General features: G+C 42.1%; 1 protein-coding gene across 5 annotated transcripts in view; it reads left to right on the top strand.

Moving 5' to 3' along the window:
- frmd4ba (FERM domain containing 4Ba) overlaps positions 1–22610 on the top strand; it is a 58376-nt gene that overhangs the window by 21878 nt on the left and 13888 nt on the right. For 3 of the 5 annotated variants that reach the window (XM_061219429.1, XM_061219434.1, XM_061219432.1), the window contains exons 1-10: positions 4337–4426; positions 5045–5139; positions 7130–7222; positions 7983–8067; positions 10868–10924; positions 11493–11515; positions 17550–17633; positions 18758–18823; positions 19351–19408; positions 20056–20142. In XM_061219429.1, the coding sequence (XP_061075413.1) occupies positions 4337–4426; positions 5045–5139; positions 7130–7222; positions 7983–8067; positions 10868–10924; positions 11493–11515; positions 17550–17633; positions 18758–18823; positions 19351–19408; positions 20056–20142 (738 nt within the window). Of the gene's footprint in view, positions 1–4336; positions 4427–5044; positions 5140–7129; positions 7223–7982; positions 8068–10867; positions 10925–11492; positions 11516–17549; positions 17634–18757; positions 18824–19350; positions 19409–20055; positions 20143–22610 lie in introns of those variants that run through there. The other 2 variants (XM_061219430.1, XM_061219431.1) reach the window with 1 other exon arrangement.

Genomic DNA, 22610 nt, shown 5'->3' on the forward strand with positions numbered 1-22610 from the left:
GCCTCTTTGAACACACAATGCATCAAACCTCTAAGTGGATAGGCGTATAAGGGATAAGAATAAGTAAAAAAGAATAATAAGTCTAATAAATAGCTAATAAAGTGCTCACTGGGTGCTTATTAAAATAAATAAATTAGGCTAAAAATACAAGCTATGAATAACTGGAGAATAAATGAATCACACATGGATAGTAGGCTTGCTGCTGCACGACTAAAAGCCTGTGGGATCCCAATCCCACAGAATCAATCTCATCTTCTGTTATCTTTCTTGTACCAGAAAGATCTGGATTTCTTTCTTTTCACATCAAATATTTAGTGGTCGAAACCCCCTTGCTAAACAAGCTAAGGCCTTGTCTATTCCTGCCCGTTTCGCTTGGGTTAACTTAGTTTCAATTTGTGCTTTTCTTCAAATGAAACGCTCTCGCACCTCATTCCAGACGTGAAATACCACACCTGAGCCGCAGTGCTCCATGTATACGGTGACTACACGCCCTGGCTGTGGTGTAGAGTGTCCCCCTTGTGTCTTTGTAGTAGGCCAGTTTACAGTCTCCTTAATGCCCATGGCAAACCCCTGGTTTCAGCTCAAAGAGGGTGAGCGCCATTAACCCTCCAGTGGCAAATCATCTGAGATACAGGCACGTGGGGTCAAAGGTCAGCATATGTGAGCACACATCATCATTAAGTCAGTGGTGTGGAGGTGTCTTGTGTGAAATGTTAAAAGATTCCTCAGTCAACTGCTCATATATATATATATATATATATATATATATATACACACAGTCAGGTCCATAAATATTGGGACATCGACGCAATTCTCATCTTTTTGGCTCAATACACCACCAGAATTGAAATCAAACAAACAAGATGTGCAGACTTTCAGCTTTAATTTGAGGGTATTTATATCCAAATCAGGTGAACGGTGTGGGAATTACAACAGCTTCTATATGTGCCTCCCACTTTTTAAGGGACCAAAAGTAATGGGACAAACTAACAATCATAAATCAAACTTTCACTTTTTAATACTTGGTTGCAAATCCTTTGCAGTCAATTACAGCCTGGAGTCTGGAATGCATAGACATCACCAGACGCTGGGTTTCATCCCTGGTGATGCCCTGCCAGGCCTCTACTGCAACTGTTCTTCAGTTCCTGCTTGTTCTTGGGGCATTTTCCCTTCAGTTTTGTCTTCAGCAAGTGAAATGCATGTTCAATCGGATTCAGGTCAGGTGATTGACTTGGCCATTGCATAACATTCCACTTCTTTGCCTTAAAAAACTCTTTGGTTGCTTTTGCAGTATGCTTCGGGTGATTGTCCATCTGCACCGTGAAGCGCCGTCCAATGAGTTCTGAAGCATTTGGCTGAATATAAGCAGATAATATTGTCCGAAACACTTCAGAACTCATCCTGCTGCTTTTGTCAGCAGTCACATCATCAATAAATACAAGGGAACCAGTTCCATTGGCAGCCATACATGCCCACACCATGACACTACCACCACCATGCTTCACTGATGAGGTGATATGTTTTGGATCATGAGCAGTTCCTTTCCTTCTCCATACTCTTCTCTTCCCATCATTCCGGTACAAGTTGATCTTTGTCTCATCTGTCCATAGGATGTTGTTCCAGAACTGTAAAGGGATGTTGTTTGGCAAACTCTAATCTGGTCTTCCTGTTTTTGAGGCTCACCAATGGTTTACATCTTGTGGTGAACCCTCTGTATTCACTCTGGTGAAGTCTTCTCTTGATTGTTGACTTTGAGACACATACACCTACCTCCTGGAGAGTGTTCTTGATCTGGCCAACTGTTGTGAAAGGGTTTTTCTTCACCAGGGAAATAATTCTTCTGTCATCCACCACAGTTGTTTTCCGTGGTCTTCCAGGTCTTTTGGTGTTACTGAGCTCACCGGTGCGTTCTTTCTTTTTAAGAATGTTCCAAACTGTTGATTTGGCCACACCTATCTTTCTGATGGGTTTGTTTTGATTTTTCAGCCTAATGATGGCTTGCTTCACTGATAGTGACAGCTCTTTGGATCTCATATTGAGAGTTGACAGCAACAGATTCCAAATGCAAATAGCACACTTGAAATGAACTCTAGACCTTTTATCTGCTCCTTGTAAATGAGATAATGAGGGAATAACACACACCTGGCCATGGAACAGCTGAGCAGCCAATTGTCCCATTACTTTTGGTCCCTTAAAAATTGGGAACTGTTGTAATTCCTACACTGTTCACCTGATTTGGATGTAAATACCCTCAAATTAAAGCTGAAAGTCTGCAGTTAAAGCATATCTTGTTCGTTTCATTTCAAATCCATTGTGGTGGTGTATAGAGCCAAAAAGAGGAGAATTGTGTCGATGTCCCAATATTTATGGACCTGACTGTATATATAATGTTAATATAAATATAAAGTCACATATATAAGGTGCTAATATAAGTATGTCATTTTGTGTTGAAGAGACATTGACATTGAAGGGACAATGAAAATGATAGAATATATACATTTTATGTGACCTGTGTTTACTAGATGCTAGATGATTTGACGTAATTTCTTGGTAACAATGCCGCATTCATACTGATACATGTACCCTAGATCACACACTGGACAATCCCACAATCCTTTAAGGGTTACTATAGTGACTAATCCCCTCTTAGACAATGGAGCTTGTGTAATTAACAGCTACAATAATTCTCTCTATTAAGATAGATTAGACACAGGCTTATGTTGTTGTATTGACTAGGCCCATAGTTCTCCTCTGTTTTTCAAATATGTTATAAGCTTTCTATTGTAACAACATAAATTATTGGTTTTATTTTTAATTTCCTTCATAATGTTATGCATAACAGTCTGACTGAAAAATATTTGATCAGTATAATTTAGCAATACTGAAACACAAATGCCATTTTGAAAATCAGGAAAATACCACATAATTGGGACATTATATAAAATATAAAATTTCTTAGTGAATGAATTAGGGCAAATTAAAAGGCTGTCTGTGAATAAAGACCACCTTACTAATTTTTATTTGTTACTCTGAATAATACTGTTTGGATATAGTTTTTTGGAGGGTTTTGTTACTGAAAAAGGACAGATTATGTGCAGACATTTTGTAATTGACCATGGCCGTGTCATCCAGTGAGGGAGGTATTCAGTCGGCCAAAGTGACCATGGGTGCATCATACAAGAAAGATTCCTCCTCCTTTCCTCCACTCGATTCCTCCCCCCATACTTCCAGATAGGAGAAAGGAGGATACATTTTTCTTGAGAATTGGGATGCACTCCGCGTTTCACTGCTCAATAGTGACTCCTGCTGGCCAAACAGCAGTTCAGGAAGTGCTTTCCTCCAGTGTGTGGACAGCAGTATGGAAAGATGCACTGGCTTAGTGTCACATGTTCTGGAGCAGACCATGTCAGTGCTCTGATAATGCATGTTGCTGCAATACGCTCAGCTGGTGAATAGAATTGCCATTCCAAATTGGGCGAAAGGGTCATAAAAGCGTAAAAGACAACAGAAGGTGTGTAAATGTCTATTTGAATGGGAGTAGTTGTGAATGGGACAATGGCAGATCAGATTGCACATAACACAGCCAGGGTTAGTTTCATCATGCCCTACGGTGGCTGGGTTCCCGTGAGACTGTCAGTTTCCATTGTACGGGCCAGACCAGACCGACTGGAAGCCAGCTGGTTTTAACCCTGAGTGAAACAAGGAATAAATTACACCTTTCCCACATTCTTGTGGGAGGAAACTCAGGAGTCAACAGGTGAATGAACCACCCCAATGTTTGGGTGTGAAAAAGTTGTGTGTATTTTTACAAGCATGTTCCCTTTTTTTTTTTACAGTCTGTGGTATTCACTACCATTTATTTGCATACTTATTCCCTCATTTGTGAGCAGCATTGTCTAATGTTTACTGTCTGTCCAGGAAGCTCAGAACAAGAAGTGCAGACAATAGGCTGGAAAATATCACTCAGGTGAACATAGCGAGAATCCCGATGGATCTTTCTGTGTCTGGTCTCCCTCTCCAGGCTGCGTAATTCATTTACCCAAATAAATAAAACAGCTGAAAAACAAACGGCTCAGCGAAACCCTCACCTGTGAAATGTGCTGACTCTGCCAAACGACGCACAACCGGCTTTGAGCCGGAGTAACGGCGATCCAATTTATTCCGAGCGCTGGATGACCATAATTATTTCTACTGGAAATTGAATTGTCAGTTCTTTAAACGTGACCCTTTTATGACACGATGGCGGTGGAAGGCAGGGGCAGAGGGGGGTGCTTTTTTGAGTGCGGCCGGTGTTAGTCAGGGTCACGTTTTTTTGGCGGCAGCCAAATGATGTCAAATGATGTACCTCCCTGTTCTGCAGATGACGGAGGGTCGAGTGTGCCAAGTGCTTCTCCTGGACGACAGGAAACTAGAACTGCTGGTTCAGGTATGGCCTCTCCCCTCCCCTCGTTCACCTCACCTCACGTCACAATGAAGGGTTCAGAGGTCGTGGTGTGTAACATTCCTGTTTCTTAAACGTGCGCTGGTGTTTTCAAGAGCATGGTCACTCAGTTTGACTTCAGCTTTTAAGCTTTGGTGAGATGAGGACAAGCTTAGTCATAACAGCCATAGGATAAAAAATTAGTCCCCACGGCGCCACCTTATGATTTATTGTGCTTAGTTTGAATTTTAATTTTTACTGGAGAAAAGCCCTGGTCTCGCGCGAGGCAAGACTAATTCCTAAAATGTGTTATTATCCAATTTTAACCCTCATGTGATTTTAAAAAATCCATTACATTATTCTTAGCGAACAGGTGGGGTCGTAAATCCTCAATAGCATGTGTCCTGAATCTATATTTTATCGTACATTTTATCATACATTGCCTGGACCTGCAATACCAGCACAGAACATTTGTAGGGATTGTATGTCATAGTGGTGTGTATATTGTCACGTTATTTAGAAAAAAAATACAAATGCATACTGTACACTGTATAGGTAAATAAACATTTTTCAGATGAGATCCCAACCTCCTAATTCATGTGACGCTGTTTCTGTTTACTGCAGCCAAAGCTCCTGTCACGGGAACTCTTGGATTTGGTTTCTTCCCATTTTAACCTCAAAGAAAAGGAGTACTTTGGAATAACCTTCATTGATGACACGTAAGTACAACTCTATGTACCCGAGAGGGAAACATGATAATTTCAGGTGTTGTTATAGCTGCTCACCATTTAGAAACAGCAATCATAACAGTGCCTAAAGTGACATGACACATGACTCTGTTTATCCAATTACACACATCCTAGTTTCAAACAACCGGACTTATGAAGTGACTGTCTCAGCCCAAGTGATAGTTATGAGACAAGGTAGACTGAACAACTTTCTTGTTTTCCTCAAAGTGTTTCCGTACTTAATGTGGCAAACAGTCTCTCTGTGTATGAACAAGAGCTGCAGCTGGGGCTCTGCGAGGGAAAGCCAACATTCTGCATTGGTTCACATTTACAGTACTGTGCAGAAGTCTTAGGCGCCTGTATAACATTCTGTACAGATAAGATTCTTTCAAAAAGAATTCACTGAAAGGTCCTAAATAAACGTACTATGCATTTTATATTACATTTTAGTAATTTGGCAGAATAGTTAAAAACTGAATCAAATCAATATTTTTTGTGACCACCCTTCGGCGTTAAAACTGCATCACTTCTCTGAGATAGCTAACGATGTCCTGCAGTTCTATAAGACAATCAGCTGGGAGGTTGTTCTAAGCATGTTGGAGAACTTGCCACAGTTCTTCTGCAGACTTTGGTTGGCTCCTTGCTTCTGATGTCAGACAGCCTTGATCATGTTTTTATGTAAAAAGTAGTCAATTGCTTACAGTAATATGTTACTTTTTTTTTATTAAATACAAAAATGTATCTAAAATTGAATCTTTTGGAAAATGAATATTTGGAAATCTCAAATGTGTTCTTTTATACTAATAAACAAAAAAATTAACATATATATAATAAAGTCTAGGGTGCCTAAGACTTCTGCACAGTACTGTATATTTGGATCTCAAGAAACAGTATTTTCAAAATGGACATTCCAAGACATTTTCCACACAGTATATCAAGCATCAACAGAGCTGGTTTAGAGATTCTTCCATGGAAGCCCAGTTGATTAACATTATTTGTGAAAAGCAGCGATAAAATAAATATACTCTTTGCAATGTGTTGTGTTGTATTAAACACAATCCAGAAAAAGGTATTCGAATGAATGAGTTGTTTTTGTATAAATATCCCATTAAACAGAGAGATGAACTACATCTTTGACCAGACAGGAAAGCGTGTCTCAGATGGTTCCTGTCTGTAACATCCATGCACACCTGTGCCAGAGTTATTCCAGCTGTAACCACAGTAGACGTGTAGCTCCTGGACGAACAGATCTCCCTTCTGTTTCCATAGATGAGTCACCTCTACCTTAAATGTGCATGTGAGGAGCTCATTATTATTATGAACAGCGCATGTTCATACTCTGTGTGTGATGGATTCAAATGCATCTGTAGGCAGAACACACATCCTACTGTTTTAAAATGTGTGTCAAGTTCATAAGGGATCTTTCCTATCATTATTGGTTGAGTTAATTGTGGACCCCATTGAGCAGGTTTGGCCAGACTTTTTGTGCATATTTCGGTTTTTATGAGTCATAACCATAGACAGTGTCTGTTTGAATATCCTTTATGCCTCACATATCATGCTTTTTCTAATGCACAGTATGTTGTAGTCACAGCGTTCAAATATGTATATGAAATTATATAGTACTTAAACACACAAGAGTGTGCTTAAGCAAGAGAGGCGCTTACAGCAATATAAATTTGCCTCTATGAAAGGATACAAACCACAGAGCATGCATACTCAATGACTATGGTAGCCTGTCTACATTTTAATTATATTTTCAATGAAAGTCCTACATCGGGGCTGTTTTTTAAATAGTAAGCTCTTATATGACAGGGACTTCATAGACAGACACATCACTAGGGTTTGGAACTTGTGCAGTAGCAAAGGACACTATTTGACTTTGCATAAATCTCACAGTTTATATCTGAATTTTCTATGGGCTGGGCTCTGGTGGTTATGGGGTCTTGATATACGCTGCTCATTCCTCTTTCTCACTCAGGGGCCAGCGGAAGTGGTTGCAGATGGACCGCAGGGTCCTAGACCATGACTTCTCTAAGAAGAGTGGACCAATTGCCCTGAAGTTCCTTGTCCGGTGAGTATGGTCTCCTTATCTGAGTGTGATTCCTGTGATTTGGATCTTTGCCTATAAAACTAGCTCAGTGATATTAATACAAGTCCTTTACTGTATATCCTGGGTTTTCAACAGGGTGTTTCAACTGCAGACCCATATAGTGGGCTCTGCCCATACTTGCTAAGCAATGACTATATATTATATACTGTAGACATGGGAAAAAATGTAAAAATCGAAAACCCTTTAAAAATATATAAGCATTTAATCTGGCTGCCTTTGAGTCTGGGTTAGGGTCCTTTGGTCAGAACAGGTTGAAAACCCCAGCTTTATATAAATCATTTATAATTGCTTCTAAGAGGAAAGGTTAATGAAGTTCTGAGAGATAAGATAGCTGTTGCTGACCTCAGAATCCAGAGTTACTTATGTTGAAGTTAACATCCAATAGAGGGCACCACTGAATCAAAAAGCCTCTTAATTTTTCACACACCTCTCTCTCTCTCTCTCTCTCTCTCACACACACACACACACACACACACACACACACAGCTGGACAGTAATAATGAACAGGATTACTGTGCCCACATATTTAGGGAATTAGCTCTCTTATCAAGTGTGCATGCTTCGCAGATAATGTAGTTCTGATATTCACATATTCTGTCAGAATGTGATACATTTATGAATTGTATTTGTTTTATTTAGAGATTTAATTTAGACACAACATAATTTGTCTACATTAAATTATCTGACATTAATTTGTTTTCATGTTTCATTTGGTTTGCAGGTTTTATATTGAGAATATTACATACCTGAAGGAGAACACAACGGTGGAACTGTTTTTCCTAAATGCAAAATCTTCTGTCTACAATGTAAGTTCTTCTTTAGTTGACATTATTGTGTTTTTGTCATGTATGTTATATTTTTATGTAATGTGCATAAAATTATAAACGTGGTTGCTGTGTGAAATAATACTGTGGTTTACACAGAGATCAATCACATAATCGATTATAAACCGTAAAGAGTGAGCCCTGCCGTTCCCTGTTCTTTGCTCCTGATGTGTCCTGACATCTGATTATTTACGTCTCACAATCGTAGACTTACTGTCGCAAATATAATTAAATCACCAATTTGCCAGTTTGCACAAGTGCTCTATATCATGTAGAACAAACATGCTCAGTATTGTACAGCTAGCTGGCTGATGTTAAAAGGCCAGGCAACAGGATGACATTAATGCTCTTAAACAGGTTGCTGGGAAATGCAAGAAAACTCAGAAACCAGCATGGTTTAAGACTAATTACCAAATAGCTATGCAAATGAAGTCATGAAGAGGATAATTTCATATGTGGTGTCTTGTAGTTTTTCAAATTCACGCTCATCACCCACCGATCTTGCAGATCCCAGTCATGTACCTTATCCACTATGCTCATTCTGCAAATGAGTCTTTTCTTTTTATTGGCCAAGCTGACCCTTGCTTGCTTTTGAAACTTACAGATGTCTGGTCTTAGCAAGCGCACTCACACTGTTGCTGTCCATGCATCTCCTTTGTCTGCAGGGGATTTACTGTAGACAGCCGTTTGCTACGGAGCAGTTTGAATTTGAAGCCTGGCTGTTCTCCAGCCCTTGATATAACTTGAGGGCCAGTATTAGTTCAGCCGTTTCAGCACCGAAGGCAGACGTACTCGGACAGACTCATTGTTACTGTTGTACTGTAAGCCAAACACAGCTCTATCCAATTAATTTTAGACTTTTCTAAGCTCTGTTCCCCATATTTGAGCCGGTCTGTATTTCACAATGGAGGCTTTCAAAGAATCAAATAGTTACCTGATCCTCAAAAACATCATTTATTGACTTCAGGGGCTTTTTGAAACACTGCCCTGTAATATCATAAACCAGAACAATGTAGCGATTCTCTGCTTCTCCACACTCGAGGACCCTGTTTAAATCGCTCGAGCCAGCCCACAGGAGCCCATCTGCAAGGCAGTTGCAGAGATATTGGAAGAGGTTTGTGTTAATTAAAGAGGGGAGTGCTTAGCCAGACATTAAGGTGCGAGCAGAGGACAGGCAAGCAGTCATGACAAACTACACTGAAGCCCAGCAGAGAAGGGACCTCTTCCAATCACACACGCACACAGAGAGAGGGAGAGCGAGAGAGAGGGACTGAGAGAGAGGGAGACTGAGACAGAGAGAGAGAGAGAGAGAGAGAGAGATACAGAGAGAGACTGAGACTGAGAGAGAAAGTGTGAGAGAGAGAGAGAGAGAGACTGAGAGAGAGAGAGAGAGAGGGAGAGGCAGAGAGAGAGAGCTTTTTGGCGGACCTCCCAAACAGCTCATAAGGGGCATCTGGGGAGAGATAATTGCAGGTGATGATGGCATTAAAGCTAGCCGTAACTTGCGCTAGTGCGAGGTCCTTTATATTGTCTCTTCCTTTTACTGACACAGACCCTTGATAATGGCCCCACCTAATAATTCTTCTCTATTCAAATCAGTCAATTAACCAGCATTGGTGATCATGCACAGTGCAGTAATCAATAATGTGTGTTCAAACATTTAATGAATCCTTATAGAAAGGAAATGTTCTGTACATTTTTCCATTTTCAAAGAGATGATATATACATTTTACAACAGTGTGCATTTAATAAAAAATCTGAAATAGCAGTAAGGGGCAATGATTTCTAAAGTTGCACATAATCTTCAGTTTTGCTATTTTATATCTATTTTATTTCAATATATTCATATATTTTGTTAACGTATTAAGTTTCTGTGCATTCTGTGGGGATTTTACCAACATGATATCTAGGGCAATTTTCTCAGTGCCTACTTTTTCTCAATATGATCATATGTATATTACACTATAAAACAATGTCATATATTTGTGTGGGACTACATATATTGCTTTTTTTATACTATTTTATTTAGCCTACTTATTTTTACCACCACAACAGTTGCACCGGATACATATACATTAAGGGCGGACTTGATCTTCACTACTCTGAGAAGGTCTTAATGCTCAGTAATGAGCTCATCACAGACGCCGTGCAGATGGCAAGGTTGGGGTCTCTTGTGGCTACTGGGTAGATCGACCGGCGTCCATTGAGCCACAGTGACCTAGAAACTGGACGCACACAACTGCCGTATGCGACTGAATTAGGCGACTGAAATAAATAGCCTAAAATACTGCTAAAACACTGCGAAATGAAAAGCAATTCTAAAATTAAATTATCCGTCATTCTGAAGTCGAAAACCCCACTTAACAAGATCCTACGTAGTTAAAAAAAAAAAAAAAAAGTTTTCACCATGGGGTGGTGGGTGGGAACGTGAGCGCTGAACCTGCTTGCAGAGCGTACCATGTTGTTGAGGGGTTTATCACTGCCTGTTACATTGTTAAACATACATTAACTAAGGATCAATTCCATGTTTTAATGGCTTCTGGCTGTTGTGGTACTTGGTTGCTCTAAGAAGGCTATACAGTGTACTCAAGAGCTTATGTAACCGCTTCAATCATTAAAGTCTCCCCTGATCCCTATGGGAATGGTTGAATCTGTAACAGCGGAATCTGAAGGTACGGACTGAGTACTGGGAAGCTCAACGGCGCTGATCAGAGAGTGCTTTCAGTGTAGCCTGGTTTAAAAAGATATTTGTCCACATATTTTTTTTCTTGCTGGTTTTTAGGGGGACATCGAGGTTGAAAGTGAAAACGTCTTTAAATTGGCTGCTTACACATTGCAGGTAAGTGTACTTTTGCAGAAGTGCTCCCTGCTTGCTCAATTGGATCGGTGTGTAGTTTCAGTAATTTTAAACCGTATAAAGTCTAAGCGCTAGTCGTTACCCTCAAGTTTGAACTCGATCAAACGTTAACTACAGCTAGCACAGTTAGCAAGTGCCACCTGCGTACGTGTTTGGTGCATGTTTTGCAAGCTGTTGTTGTAGCTTATTAAAAAATTGGCTCGATTTTATAGCCAGGCACTTCAGCCACTACACTAATGCAAAATATGACTGATCTAAATTTAAATTGCGTAGTGATCAATGCTTTATAGATGTCATGTTTTCCAGTTCTTATAGCAACGTCAAATCTTATTAAGATGCATGCGTTTTCTTGGAAATCTCAAGGACAGTACCGTTAGGCTAATCAAATGTTTAATTGTAACAGTACAAGTAGCTACTAGTAACCACATTAATTTGAAACATATTTACGATTTCCCGTGTATTGTGTATGTATCAACGTTTAAATAATGTCTAAACGGTGTTTGAAACACTGGTGCATTTGTTTCAGTCATTTATTTTGTTTAAATTGCAGGAGGCTAAAGGAGACTACACCAGGTAAGACAAAATTGCATTAAAACACGAATGAAAAACAGGTTGAGTGACCGATTATTGTCAAATATTTTCTGTGCAAAAGGTTTTTTTTTTAGGTCGACTAAATTAACAGCGATGCTTAGGATACAATACTAACTCGTAGACGGGACCCTCAATGCTGTGGTGAAGTGTTGTTGATAGTTGATTTATAAAGCTAATACTCATGCAGCAAGATAATGCATGCAAACGAGGATTGTTTAAGCTGCTTTTTCAGGATGGGTTCGCTCACGCTGATTCTGAACCCGAACCCATTATACTTTTTTTTTCGGTCTTTTTTGTTTTATTTGTACCGGATTTTTTCCCCATAAAAACAACCTGCCTGTTATACAGTAGTTGCATCGCAGTGTGTTTGGACCTCTCCACCATGAGATTGTGCCTGCGAAAAGGTGTCTATGAATGGTAGGAAGTGTTATTGTAATGTGGGGACTTGTCCTTAGGCATAGCTCAATGAACAAACATAAACTTTAAAGGTCATGGTTGTAAGTTAATGTGTGACCACATAGTGCAGGATTTATTTTACTAAAGGAGTCTGCCTGGCTAGTCCTGAAGATGAATTTGACACTATGCCATTCACTAACGAATAAACATACTACACATACATTCAGTATTTACTTTTAGAATGTATCTCTAAGCAGTTTTGACAGTTGATGTGTCTTTACATTTGCTATTATTAAAAGCTATGTCAGAAGCCTTTCAGACTGATATTATTTGCATGTTATTGGTTCAATCAGGACAATTTTGTTTGTTTATTTGAAATGTTATTTGATCTTAATGTGAGTCTTCTATCTCTCCTGTGCTTTCGAGTATGTGGCTTTAACGTAATTGTGGACTGAGTTTCTGATAGAGGTCTGCTTTTCAGTGCATATACTTTGTCAGCAGTGAGGAAGATCAGAAATCATTGGAAAATGATAGCTTCTCGGCCAAGTTTGTTCAGGTGGAGAGCTCGGAAAGAAAAATGGCTTTGTGAAAGGACAGGAACAAAAGGAATACTTCCATAGGTCAGCATCATTGTTCCTGTCGTAAGCAGTGAGAAAGGTGCTTATCTGCACATATAGCGCTGCTTGTCAGAGTGGGAGAGCTTATTATGGCACAACCGGTGTGTTTGTCCCTGGCCTCGTCCCTTTGCTGGCCCCCAGAGCCGATTGTTTGAACACAATGCTTTGTGCACCGTTCGGAATTGTTCAGGGTGAATGTACTGTACTGCGGCATACTAAGCATGAATGCCGTTTGTTCCGTTTGCCGTCCTCGACATAAAAAAAAAAAAAAATCTTCTTCACAAGTAAAACAAATGAGTAACCAACATGATCCAAACTGAAGCGCTTGTTTTATGCTTCCTTTAAATGGTTTGCACAGATCGTTGCACCTGAGTGCGTGTGTGTGTGTGTGTGTGCGTGCGTGCGTGCGTGCGTGCGTGCGCGTGTCTCTGTGTGTGTTCAAGAGTCTTTCTGTACTGGTGTAGTACTGTGAGCCCATAATGCTGCATAGGCTGAGTAGTCACTGGTATGTGTGCTGCAACCGCAGTTAATGTATGAGTGTGTAGGGAGGAGGTCTGCTAAGCTTTGGCCTGATAGCAGCACTACACTAAAACAAGACTCTTTAGTCTGGGAATGAGGGCAGGCAAGGCTGGTGACTGGCTTCTCGTGCTTCCGTCATTCTCAAATCGGCCAGCCATTTTGATAATTAGAAAGAACACATTTAAATGAATGTAATGCAAATGTAAATATGACAGATGGTTCATTAGTTTCTCAGCATTACTCAGGATTAAAGGGAATTATGGGACACCATGTGTAATTACGATTATTATTTCTTGTAAATATTTTCCATCTTACGGGTGAAGGTTCATAAATCATCTGATGGTGTGTGTGCTATAGTGGGCAGGGAGGTGAAGCCCTGAGATTAGTTGTGTGGGAGTCAGGAGCCGGGTCTGGGAGGTGGGGAGGGGCTGGCAGAGGCGCAACCACTCTCCTGTCTACTGCCCACGTCCCGGCTGACTGCTATCACAGCACCCAACCGTCATAGTGATGTAATCTCGGACATCCTGTCCAAACTCCCACTTTGTCTTTCCATGGTCCAGCAGATTCTGTTTTTATTTTTTTTTATCTGTGCCACTCATGTCTTATTTGACACTTATCTGTTTCCCAGAACATCTTGGAACATTTTCTTTTGAATATAGGGTGTGTGTGCGCGCCGTATACACTATATTAGTTTAATGCATTAAGTCAACGCATATTTTGCAAGATGTTTCCGTTGAATCATCTGTATGCTGTGCGTGTAGTTGTGTATTCTGAATAGTGTATTTACTTGCCCCATTAGGCCAATGAAAATGGCTTTTTACATCCCCTGTCTTGTTGTGCACATTACCCTGTGGTTAATGACTACAGTGCGTGTGATGCTTGCCAAGTCCTCACTTAAACTCAGATTTGCCCATGGCGGTGCTACCTCTCACTGAGCCTTACAGTTCAGACAGAACTGGATTTTGGTTGGCTGACCTGGTTGGAGGGATGGGGGTTGGGAATGGTAGTTCGCTGGTTCCGCTGCACCTGGGGAGGCTGTTGGCTCAAAAGCGCTGACACACTGCTGACATTCACTTGTGTGGTGTTTTGGGGCTGGGGTGTGCTTTAACGTAACGCAGACATTGTAATGAATTCCAGAACAGGAGTTTGCTACCAGAGATGCCCTATAAGTCGAGACCTTGGAATTATATGGTTCTAACTGACATTTGACAAAAATGTGTCATAAATATGTTGCTTATAGGGCACTAAATACAGAAGTTTTACACAAAACTACTGTTTGAAAGTATGAAAAAATTCTAAATTCCAAAGGTTGTATCGGCTTGAAGCCCATTCACTTTAGTATCTTTGAAGCTCAATCTTTCAAAAACCACAGAGAATGCAGATAGAAGCTTGTACGGCAATTCTAAGGTCACAAAGTAGTAACCAAGATGGCAGGCTTGCTATGCTTTAAATGGAAAGCCCAATTCCTTCACTGTTCTATCACCAGCACTCTTTAGCTCATTCGCTTTATTAGAGATCCGGAACTCCTCAGCCAGACCAGGAAGGAATGCAGAATGTGTCATCTCCTGAGTGATAAATGCTACAGGGCAGGTCGGCACAATGGCGGGTATAAAACTGGCTTAATAACACTGATTGAAGTGGTGTTGAAGTTAATATAAAGTCTCATTTTAGGGTTAAATAGCGGCATGGAGCCTGGCAACTCCTAAATCACCGTCCCATTGACTCTCATACCAGAGATTTTTAGCCCTTTGACACCAACACGTTGGTGCGATTAGGTCCGTCCGTGAAATTGAGTTGTGTACCCTCTCTAACCTTGTATAATTTGACCTTCGTCACTGAAAAGAACTTGAAGCATGCACTGTGTACACTGTTGAAGTTAGTTTAGTTTACCCCCAGTACAAACTGCCTTTAACCTCTTTGATCACCTGTCTCTTTCCATTTTTCTCTCGCTGTGTAACAATCAACAGGGAAGTTACTATGGATATATCTGTCTGTTGGTTCGTAGTGGAAATGCATAAACTGCTGTGTTGGGCTGAACAGGGCAATTGAACAACAGGTTCACAGATTCAATGAATGTCTGGTTGAAATCAATCAGCCTTTGGGAAAAATTTTAAAGAGATAAATGAAGTCCCTTTATTTGCACCATCCATGATTGCAGTCCTTTGGTCTTGCTGATTTAACGGACGCGTCTGATGGACATTTGCCCTGGCATAGAGAGGATGGTAATGTAGCCTACATAAGCTTTTTTTACAATGCATCTCCATGTGTAATACATCACAGCTGGGTGTCATCACATGTCTAAGGCAGCCTTCTCATCAGACCTATGGGCAGTGGTAATCCCATCTATTCATTGACCTGGGAATTTGATTTAAATACTGTGTAGCAGTGATCATAAAAACACAGTCCTTGTGGGCTGAAACCTACTGCTTTTCCACTCTCCCATTACCTGGAAGTCAGGTGTGAAGACAGTCTGGCCAGTCGGTAGCACTAACTGTTCAGTTCATTACCTGGGAGAAAAGAAGGATTTGGATTTCAGGGCCAGATTTGAGGTTTCCTGCTATATAAGCTCTTTATGATTCACTGTCGTGAATCACTGGGAATCTGCATATCAGAGCTCGAGGATTGTTGCATTCCCAGAGTACTTCTAGTAACTGGCATAGCTTATATCTGTCACACTTGAGATCAGTTGAATTTAGTTTTGAAATGGCTGCAACCACAAGGAAAGTTTATGGTCACGCCCTGGCCATGCTCTTTTTGAAATGAGTTCTTTGGATAGCTGTTTGAGTGCAATTTCCTGTAAAGGATTGACGTATGTAAGAATACATTTGAACCCATTTCTCATGTAACTGTGTTAACCCATGTCTTTACCAGTTCACAGTATAAATATGCATGACCAGTGTTTTTATATGATCTCATATTGTGCAAACACACACTCTGTTTGACAAAGAAATACACTAGCCAGTCAAATCACAGTGGTCTTTGTGGAGCAGTAATGGAAAGGTACTTTGCTCTCCCCTGTTTATCAAGTGACTCATGGTTTATTCTATCGCAGACCTTGACAGTGACATACCGTCTATTCGGGCCTTGGAGAGTATTGAAAAAGGGAGCTTTACCATCACGTTCAGGCCGTTGTTTACCTTTGGCTTAACCTTTTGTGAAACCCCTTCATGTTTCAAATACCTAGCTGAACATTAAAAAAAGCTGAAACAAATGTGTTAAAAACACCAGAGTGAAACTGTGTCTTAAAGACGAGCTTAAAGTATGTATAATCGGTCAATATTTTTTCACACACCCTCACGCATCCTCATTTGACATCCCCCAAATCGACTCCCCGCCCTTCAAAAATTTCCCCTGAAAGATCTGTTCCACTTTTGAATATGCCGTATCGCGGAACTTAGTAGTGCTAAGTTCCGTGATACGGATTCCGTTTCTGATTGTCTTTATGGTCCTATGACTTGGCTTCTGCTGTTGTGCTTTATCAAGATTTCGGTCCTGTGCTGCACGTGATGGAAATAAATGTAGAACAGAAAGTGAAATCATTTCTTAAACCTAAACCATAATACATGAAAGGCCTAATTCTAAGCAAGGCGCATGCATGAAAATGTACTTTGGCATGAAGATGTGTTTGGTTGTTGGTTTGTTGTCCACATTAAACTGACACACTGTTCGCACAAAACGGGCACTATCGCTGTCTCGAGAGAACTGCACATTTTCAACCGCAGAAATACGTGCCATAGGCCTCCAGTACATTATTGTCAACGCAGGAAATAATTGCACGCTTCTTTTGGAAAAAGTATGATTAACTTTCCCAGAAAAAGAGCATCCTAGGGCATTGTTATTAGTCATTGCGAGAGACATCCTTATCATATGTTTTGCAGGACTGCTAAGGAATGAGAACGGTGAAATTTCGGTTAGAGCATTTTTCCTCTGATTCCCTGATGTACTTTTTCCAGAGCCATAAATTAGCTGGTGATAAAGCCCACCTTTGTACAAGAACAGTTGGCATTCTGAGGCCCCTGTCATATTTCCTCATGGGAGCCTTATCACAATGAAGGGGGAGGTTAGAGTTAGATAGCAAGCAAACTCCGCCACCAACTGCAGATAAAGTCTGTGAAGATTTAATGGCGTGGCTTGCATATGATTGTTTTTGCTGTTTTATGTGCTTTTGTCTATTTTGTTTTATAAAAATACTTTTGCCCTTTTTTTCCTATAATGCTTCAATTTTGCTCAAGCCTTTATCCGCCAACACTGAAATGGCACAACTTTATTCTTCTACATCGCTATGGTTTGGTCATGCAGTGTTTTGAATCAACTTTATTAGTTCTTGAGTAGTCATGACACATTCAGTGGATGTGATTTTTTTTAGTGGTTGAGAAGTGTCACTGTTTCCAACAGGTTCATGCAATGCTTTTCCATGATGCCAACACACGTATTCATACTTCCTACATAATTCCTATGAATTTACCCTCAGTCCTTTCTTTCAGTGATGAAACCACAAGAACGGACTTGAAGAAGCTCCCTACTCTTCCAACGAAAGTTCTTAAAGAGCACCCTTCCCTCGCCTACTGGTAAGACGCGAACGTTCTAAACGTCAGCCGAAGCTCGGCAGTTACTTCAAACAGGCCGTTAGCTCAGCTAGCTTCGTTCAGACCTCTGGGTTTGGCCTGGAAGCGACGTAGCGCTTGAACAGAGCAGCTGAGAGGTGCGGTCGGACAGACGCTTCGGCCGGCAGCAGCTGCTTGTCTCTCTCAGGTGGGCCTGACTATTTAAGGCCAGGCATTAATTACGCGCGCCCCTCGGAGGGAGGCGCGGCGGCGGACACCCGCGGCGGTGAGCGGCCTTCCTGTGATTGAGGGCCCCGGCGCGAGTGTCGGCCCCGCCGCGCCTCTCCCGGGCCCTGCGCCGGTGATGAACAGCAGCTGGAACCGGATCAATGCGCAGATTGGAATCTGAAGCTGTGCGTGAAATATAAACAGCTGTGGAGCTGTTCTGCCTCTGCAGGCTGGGAGAGAGGGAGGCAGAGAGTGAGAGAGAGAGAGAAGGGAGAGAGAGAGAGAAGGGAGATATGGAGAGAGGCAGAGAGTGAGAGAGGGAGAGAGAGATGGGAGAGAGGCAGAGAGTGAGCGAGGGAGAGAGATGGGAGAGTGGGAGAGAGGCAGAGAGCAAGAGAGGGAGAGAGAGATGGAGAGAGGCAGAGAGGGAGAGAGAGATGGGAGAGAGGCAGAGAGGGAGAGAGGTGGGAGAGAGGCAGAGAGGGAGAGAGAGATGGGAGAGAGGCAGAGAGGGAGAGAGGGAGAGATGGGAGAGAGGCAGAGAGAGAGAAGGGAGAGAGAGAGAGATGGGAGAGAGGCTGAGAGGGAGAGAGCTGGGAGAGAGAGGGAGAGAGATGGGAGGAGGGGGGCAGGCAGACCGTATGAACAGTGTGCAGTGGACGGGGGCGCAGGGCCAGGCGGTGTGTTCCGCATGGATGAGCCGGGCTGGCGGTGCCTCAGGCTGAATAAATGACTGCCGTTTAATCAGTTTGCCTGCGGAGGTGTTAAAGCACATGGGAGGAGAGGGGTAGGGGTAGGGCTGGGGGTGGGTGTGGGTGTGGGTGTGGGTGTGGGGGGGGTAGGGCACTGTCTTGAGGTTTGTTTGGGGTGTGTCATAGCACAGTCAAGGTGTTCAGACTGTTTACGGTTTTTTTCCACAGTGAGGACAGAGTGATTGAGCATTACAAGACTCTGAAAGGGCTCACACGAGGCCAAGCTGTCGTACAGTAAGTGGAACGATTCTTTCTTTCCCGACTTGCATATCGGTCGAGATGAGTTGTACCGGTGAAGACAACAGCAGATAAACTGGGCCTGAGCCCATATCCCAGAATCCCTCTCTGCTGGCTCGTATAACTAGTCTCATTTAGCATGCGACTTTCCCAGCAGGGACTTAATTAACGGTCGCACAATGCAGAAGTGAATGTCGGCACAGCTCGGTCTCCGGTAAACAGAATGACGGCGTTTCGCGCGGCTGTCCCACACACGGGTTGAGCTAAGGCCGCGGGGTGGGCGTACGATGGGTGTCCCTGAGCTGATCAATGGGCGCCATCCTGTGTCGCGGCCTGAGAGAAATCAATGGCCCCGCCACTGTTACTGACACAGGCCGGTGAATAAATATAATCGAACCCGCTCCATACCGAGCGCGTTCACTTTTCTCTGATGGCTTCTCTGACACTATAATAATGGATAGCCAAAGTGTGGGCTGTTTAAAAACGGTGCAGGGGAAACTAACAGATGTGCTTTGTTTTTAAAGGTATTTGGCTTTGGTGGAATCCCTTCCAACATATGGGGTGCATTATTATGGAGTAAAGGTAAGAATATATAACCCTACAAATCCTCAGCTATTTTAAGTGTCGGGAACTAGCTGCATTTTCACGATCGAGGTTTTCTGGTTATTGAAAATGTCTGCAATAATGGAGCAAAGAGGAACTTGGGCGATTTTTTAAGAAAAAACGTCAGGCTCTCCTATAGAAATTATTTATGACCATTTAGTCAATGTGAATATTTACCTGTCGTTTTATACAACCTTAGTCTGTTCAAGATTGTAGCCCATGAGAACAGGTAAACCTGCAGAATTAAATTACCATAAAATGGATCTTATTTCGCCCAGTTGAATTAATTCCCTGGATGTTTAGGGTACAGATTCTCCTTGGCGCAATGCTTATTTAATCACCGATTAAAGGATTTCTCATTTGGTGCATTAATCATCCTTTCATCTACTGCAGACTGAGCTCTGGTCTGCTACCTGGCTCATTAAATTACAGCATCTGAGGAAGTCAGACAATGACAACAAAGTGAATCACTGATGCTGTCGATTGAGGCTCATCAAGTCTGTGTCATCTGTTCTTGTTCTGCTAATGCTGCCATACTGTCATGGAGATAACTGCACCAACAATTAACTTTTTTGCATCTGATGTCCTAAAAGCACCACACTGAGAGCTGTGTTTTCACTTTACAGGACAAACAAGGGATTCCATGGTGGCTGGGAATTAGCTACAAAGGGGTCGGTCAGTACGATTTGCAGGACAAGCTGAAACCTCGAAAGGTAGCACGGCCGTTTATTGCACGTTTTGTGACTTCTGTTCCCTTTCATATGTGTCACATAACCACACCCCCGACCCCCAACCCACACCGTGAACGATGGTTAATTTTTTACCTAGACTGTAAAAACGACAGCCTCGAGTGGTTCTGCTGGGGGCTGAGGTGTGAAGGAGTACTGGGCACGGTAAAGGTCAGAGTTCATATGTGACATCAATAACCCCGCTCCCAGTATGAGCCTGAGGGCCTCTTATGCTATCTGCAGGAATGCGGCAGGAATCTGTGACCAACATGATAATTGAATAGATACTGCCTCAGGTACGGTAGCTGGGAAAGGCCAAAAAAGAGCAAACCATGATATGTTTTTGATATCACACGATCAAGTACTGAATAGACATTTGTTTTTCACTTTTATTATTTTTGAGGAACATCTGCTAATAGTAAGCGGATACATTAGTTTGCTGATTTTGGTAGGGTGGGTGGAGTTGTTATGGTCTGGGGTGTTCATCTGCTCAGCATGTGTGGAGCTCCATGGCTTTGCCTGGTACCTGTTAGTCATTAGGTCCCTGCTCGCTCAGCTGGGTGCTGTGTGCCAGTGAATAGGAGGGCAGTAATGGGCATGTCCCTCTTATTAAAGCGAGGCGCGGGGACTCTTTCCCAAACCTCCCTCTGCAAGGTGTAATTATTTCGCGCCACGGGGGAACGGCCCTGTGAGGATGTCCGTGGCCCTGTGCCAGCTGGACCTGTGTGACCACATCAGTTCTGTACATACCGCAGCCCCGCAACCTGCGCTCTACAGCAAACCGCAGCAAGCGCATTCAGCGCCGCCAACCGCTAGCTAATGCGCTTTATGAAATTTGGCAGCGCTATTATGAATCTGCTGTCATCGGGCCAATATTGATTGTGCTTCCTGTCAGGCTAGCGGCCTTTATGTGAGGGGGCCCCTCCCCCTTACCCACACTCATGCAGACATGCAGACACACATACACACACATACACACACACGCACACACACACACACACACACACACACACACACACACACACATACACGCATACAAGCATGCAGACACACACACACACGCACACATACACGCATACAGACACGCAGACACACATACACACACACATACACACACACACATACAGACACACACACACACTCAAACAGTCACACTCACAAGCATACAGACATGCAGACAGTCACACACACACCCCCACACACATACACGCATACAGACAGGCAGACACACACACACACACACACACACACACTACCCTACCCTTTCTCCCAGCATGCTGAGCTCATTATGCAAAGCTGTCTGTCATTGTGTGGGTTTCTCACAGAGAACAAACAATTGATCCAGCAATAAAACACAATTAGCTCAGCAGGGAACTGAAAGTGCAGAGTAAGGTTCACGCCGTTGGCTTTGTACCCTCGGGGATGCTGGGCTTCTTACATTAAAAACCTCTAATGTAAAGCTCTCCCAGACCTCAACGCCAATGCACTGGAGGTTGCTTCACCCTTTTCTCCATGTGATTATTACAGTCATGCCTTTGTAATTATTACCGTCAGGCCTTTTGTAATGTAAATGTAGAGAATTGATTTTTAAAAGCTAATTTACCACCCTTTATTGTTTTACAGCAGTGTGCAGAGTGGTGGGAAGATAAGTTAAAATGCAAACATTCTAATGTTATTTCTGCAGAATTATTGTCAGTGCATGAATTATGCACGTCAGCACCATTGTTGACTCAGGGAAAAGAAAAAAGAAAAACGCTAATTGCCTACAACTGCTCAACCACAAAAAATACTGAAATATTCATGATTTTGAGACAAAACAGCCAAATGTTTAATTATACACAAGAAGCGAAAACAAAGAATATAGTAATATGGGTAGTGTTCCAAAACCTGATCACTTCGAGTAAGATTCCACTCAAAATAATTGAATAAAAGTATAAGAATTAATTTATAGTAGCTCCCAAGTTGGTACAATGGTGGCAATAGTATATTGGAACAAAGAAACAAAATGGAGTCATCTGTCTGCGAGCTCCTGTGTGTTGGTATGTGTCAGTAGTCAGAGAGGCAGGGTGTTCCCATGCACTGTGGGTCATACGTGGCCTGTGTCACATGCAGCAGTGTGGCCAAACCAGTGGTGAGCTGCCTGATTCATAGTGATTAATCTTTCATGAATCTCTTCTTTCTCTCTTTCGCTCGACCTCATCCCCTCTTGCTCTCCATCTCTCTCTATCCTCTCACTTATTGTTTACTAATGTACACCCTCTTTCTTCGTCCACTGTCCTATTTCTGTCCCCTGGTTTTCTCTATATCAAATTCAAATTCAGAATGCTTTATTGGTATGAAATACATTTCTAAGTATTGCCAAATCCCACGTACAGAAACAGGAATGGGAATATGACTAGACACGGTGATATACAGACAACATTGTTCTCATGACACCAATGCAAACAGTGTGG

Source organism: Conger conger, chromosome 14, assembly GCF_963514075.1.
Source record: "Conger conger chromosome 14, fConCon1.1, whole genome shotgun sequence".
Classification (NCBI taxonomy): Eukaryota; Metazoa; Chordata; class Actinopteri; order Anguilliformes; family Congridae; genus Conger; species Conger conger.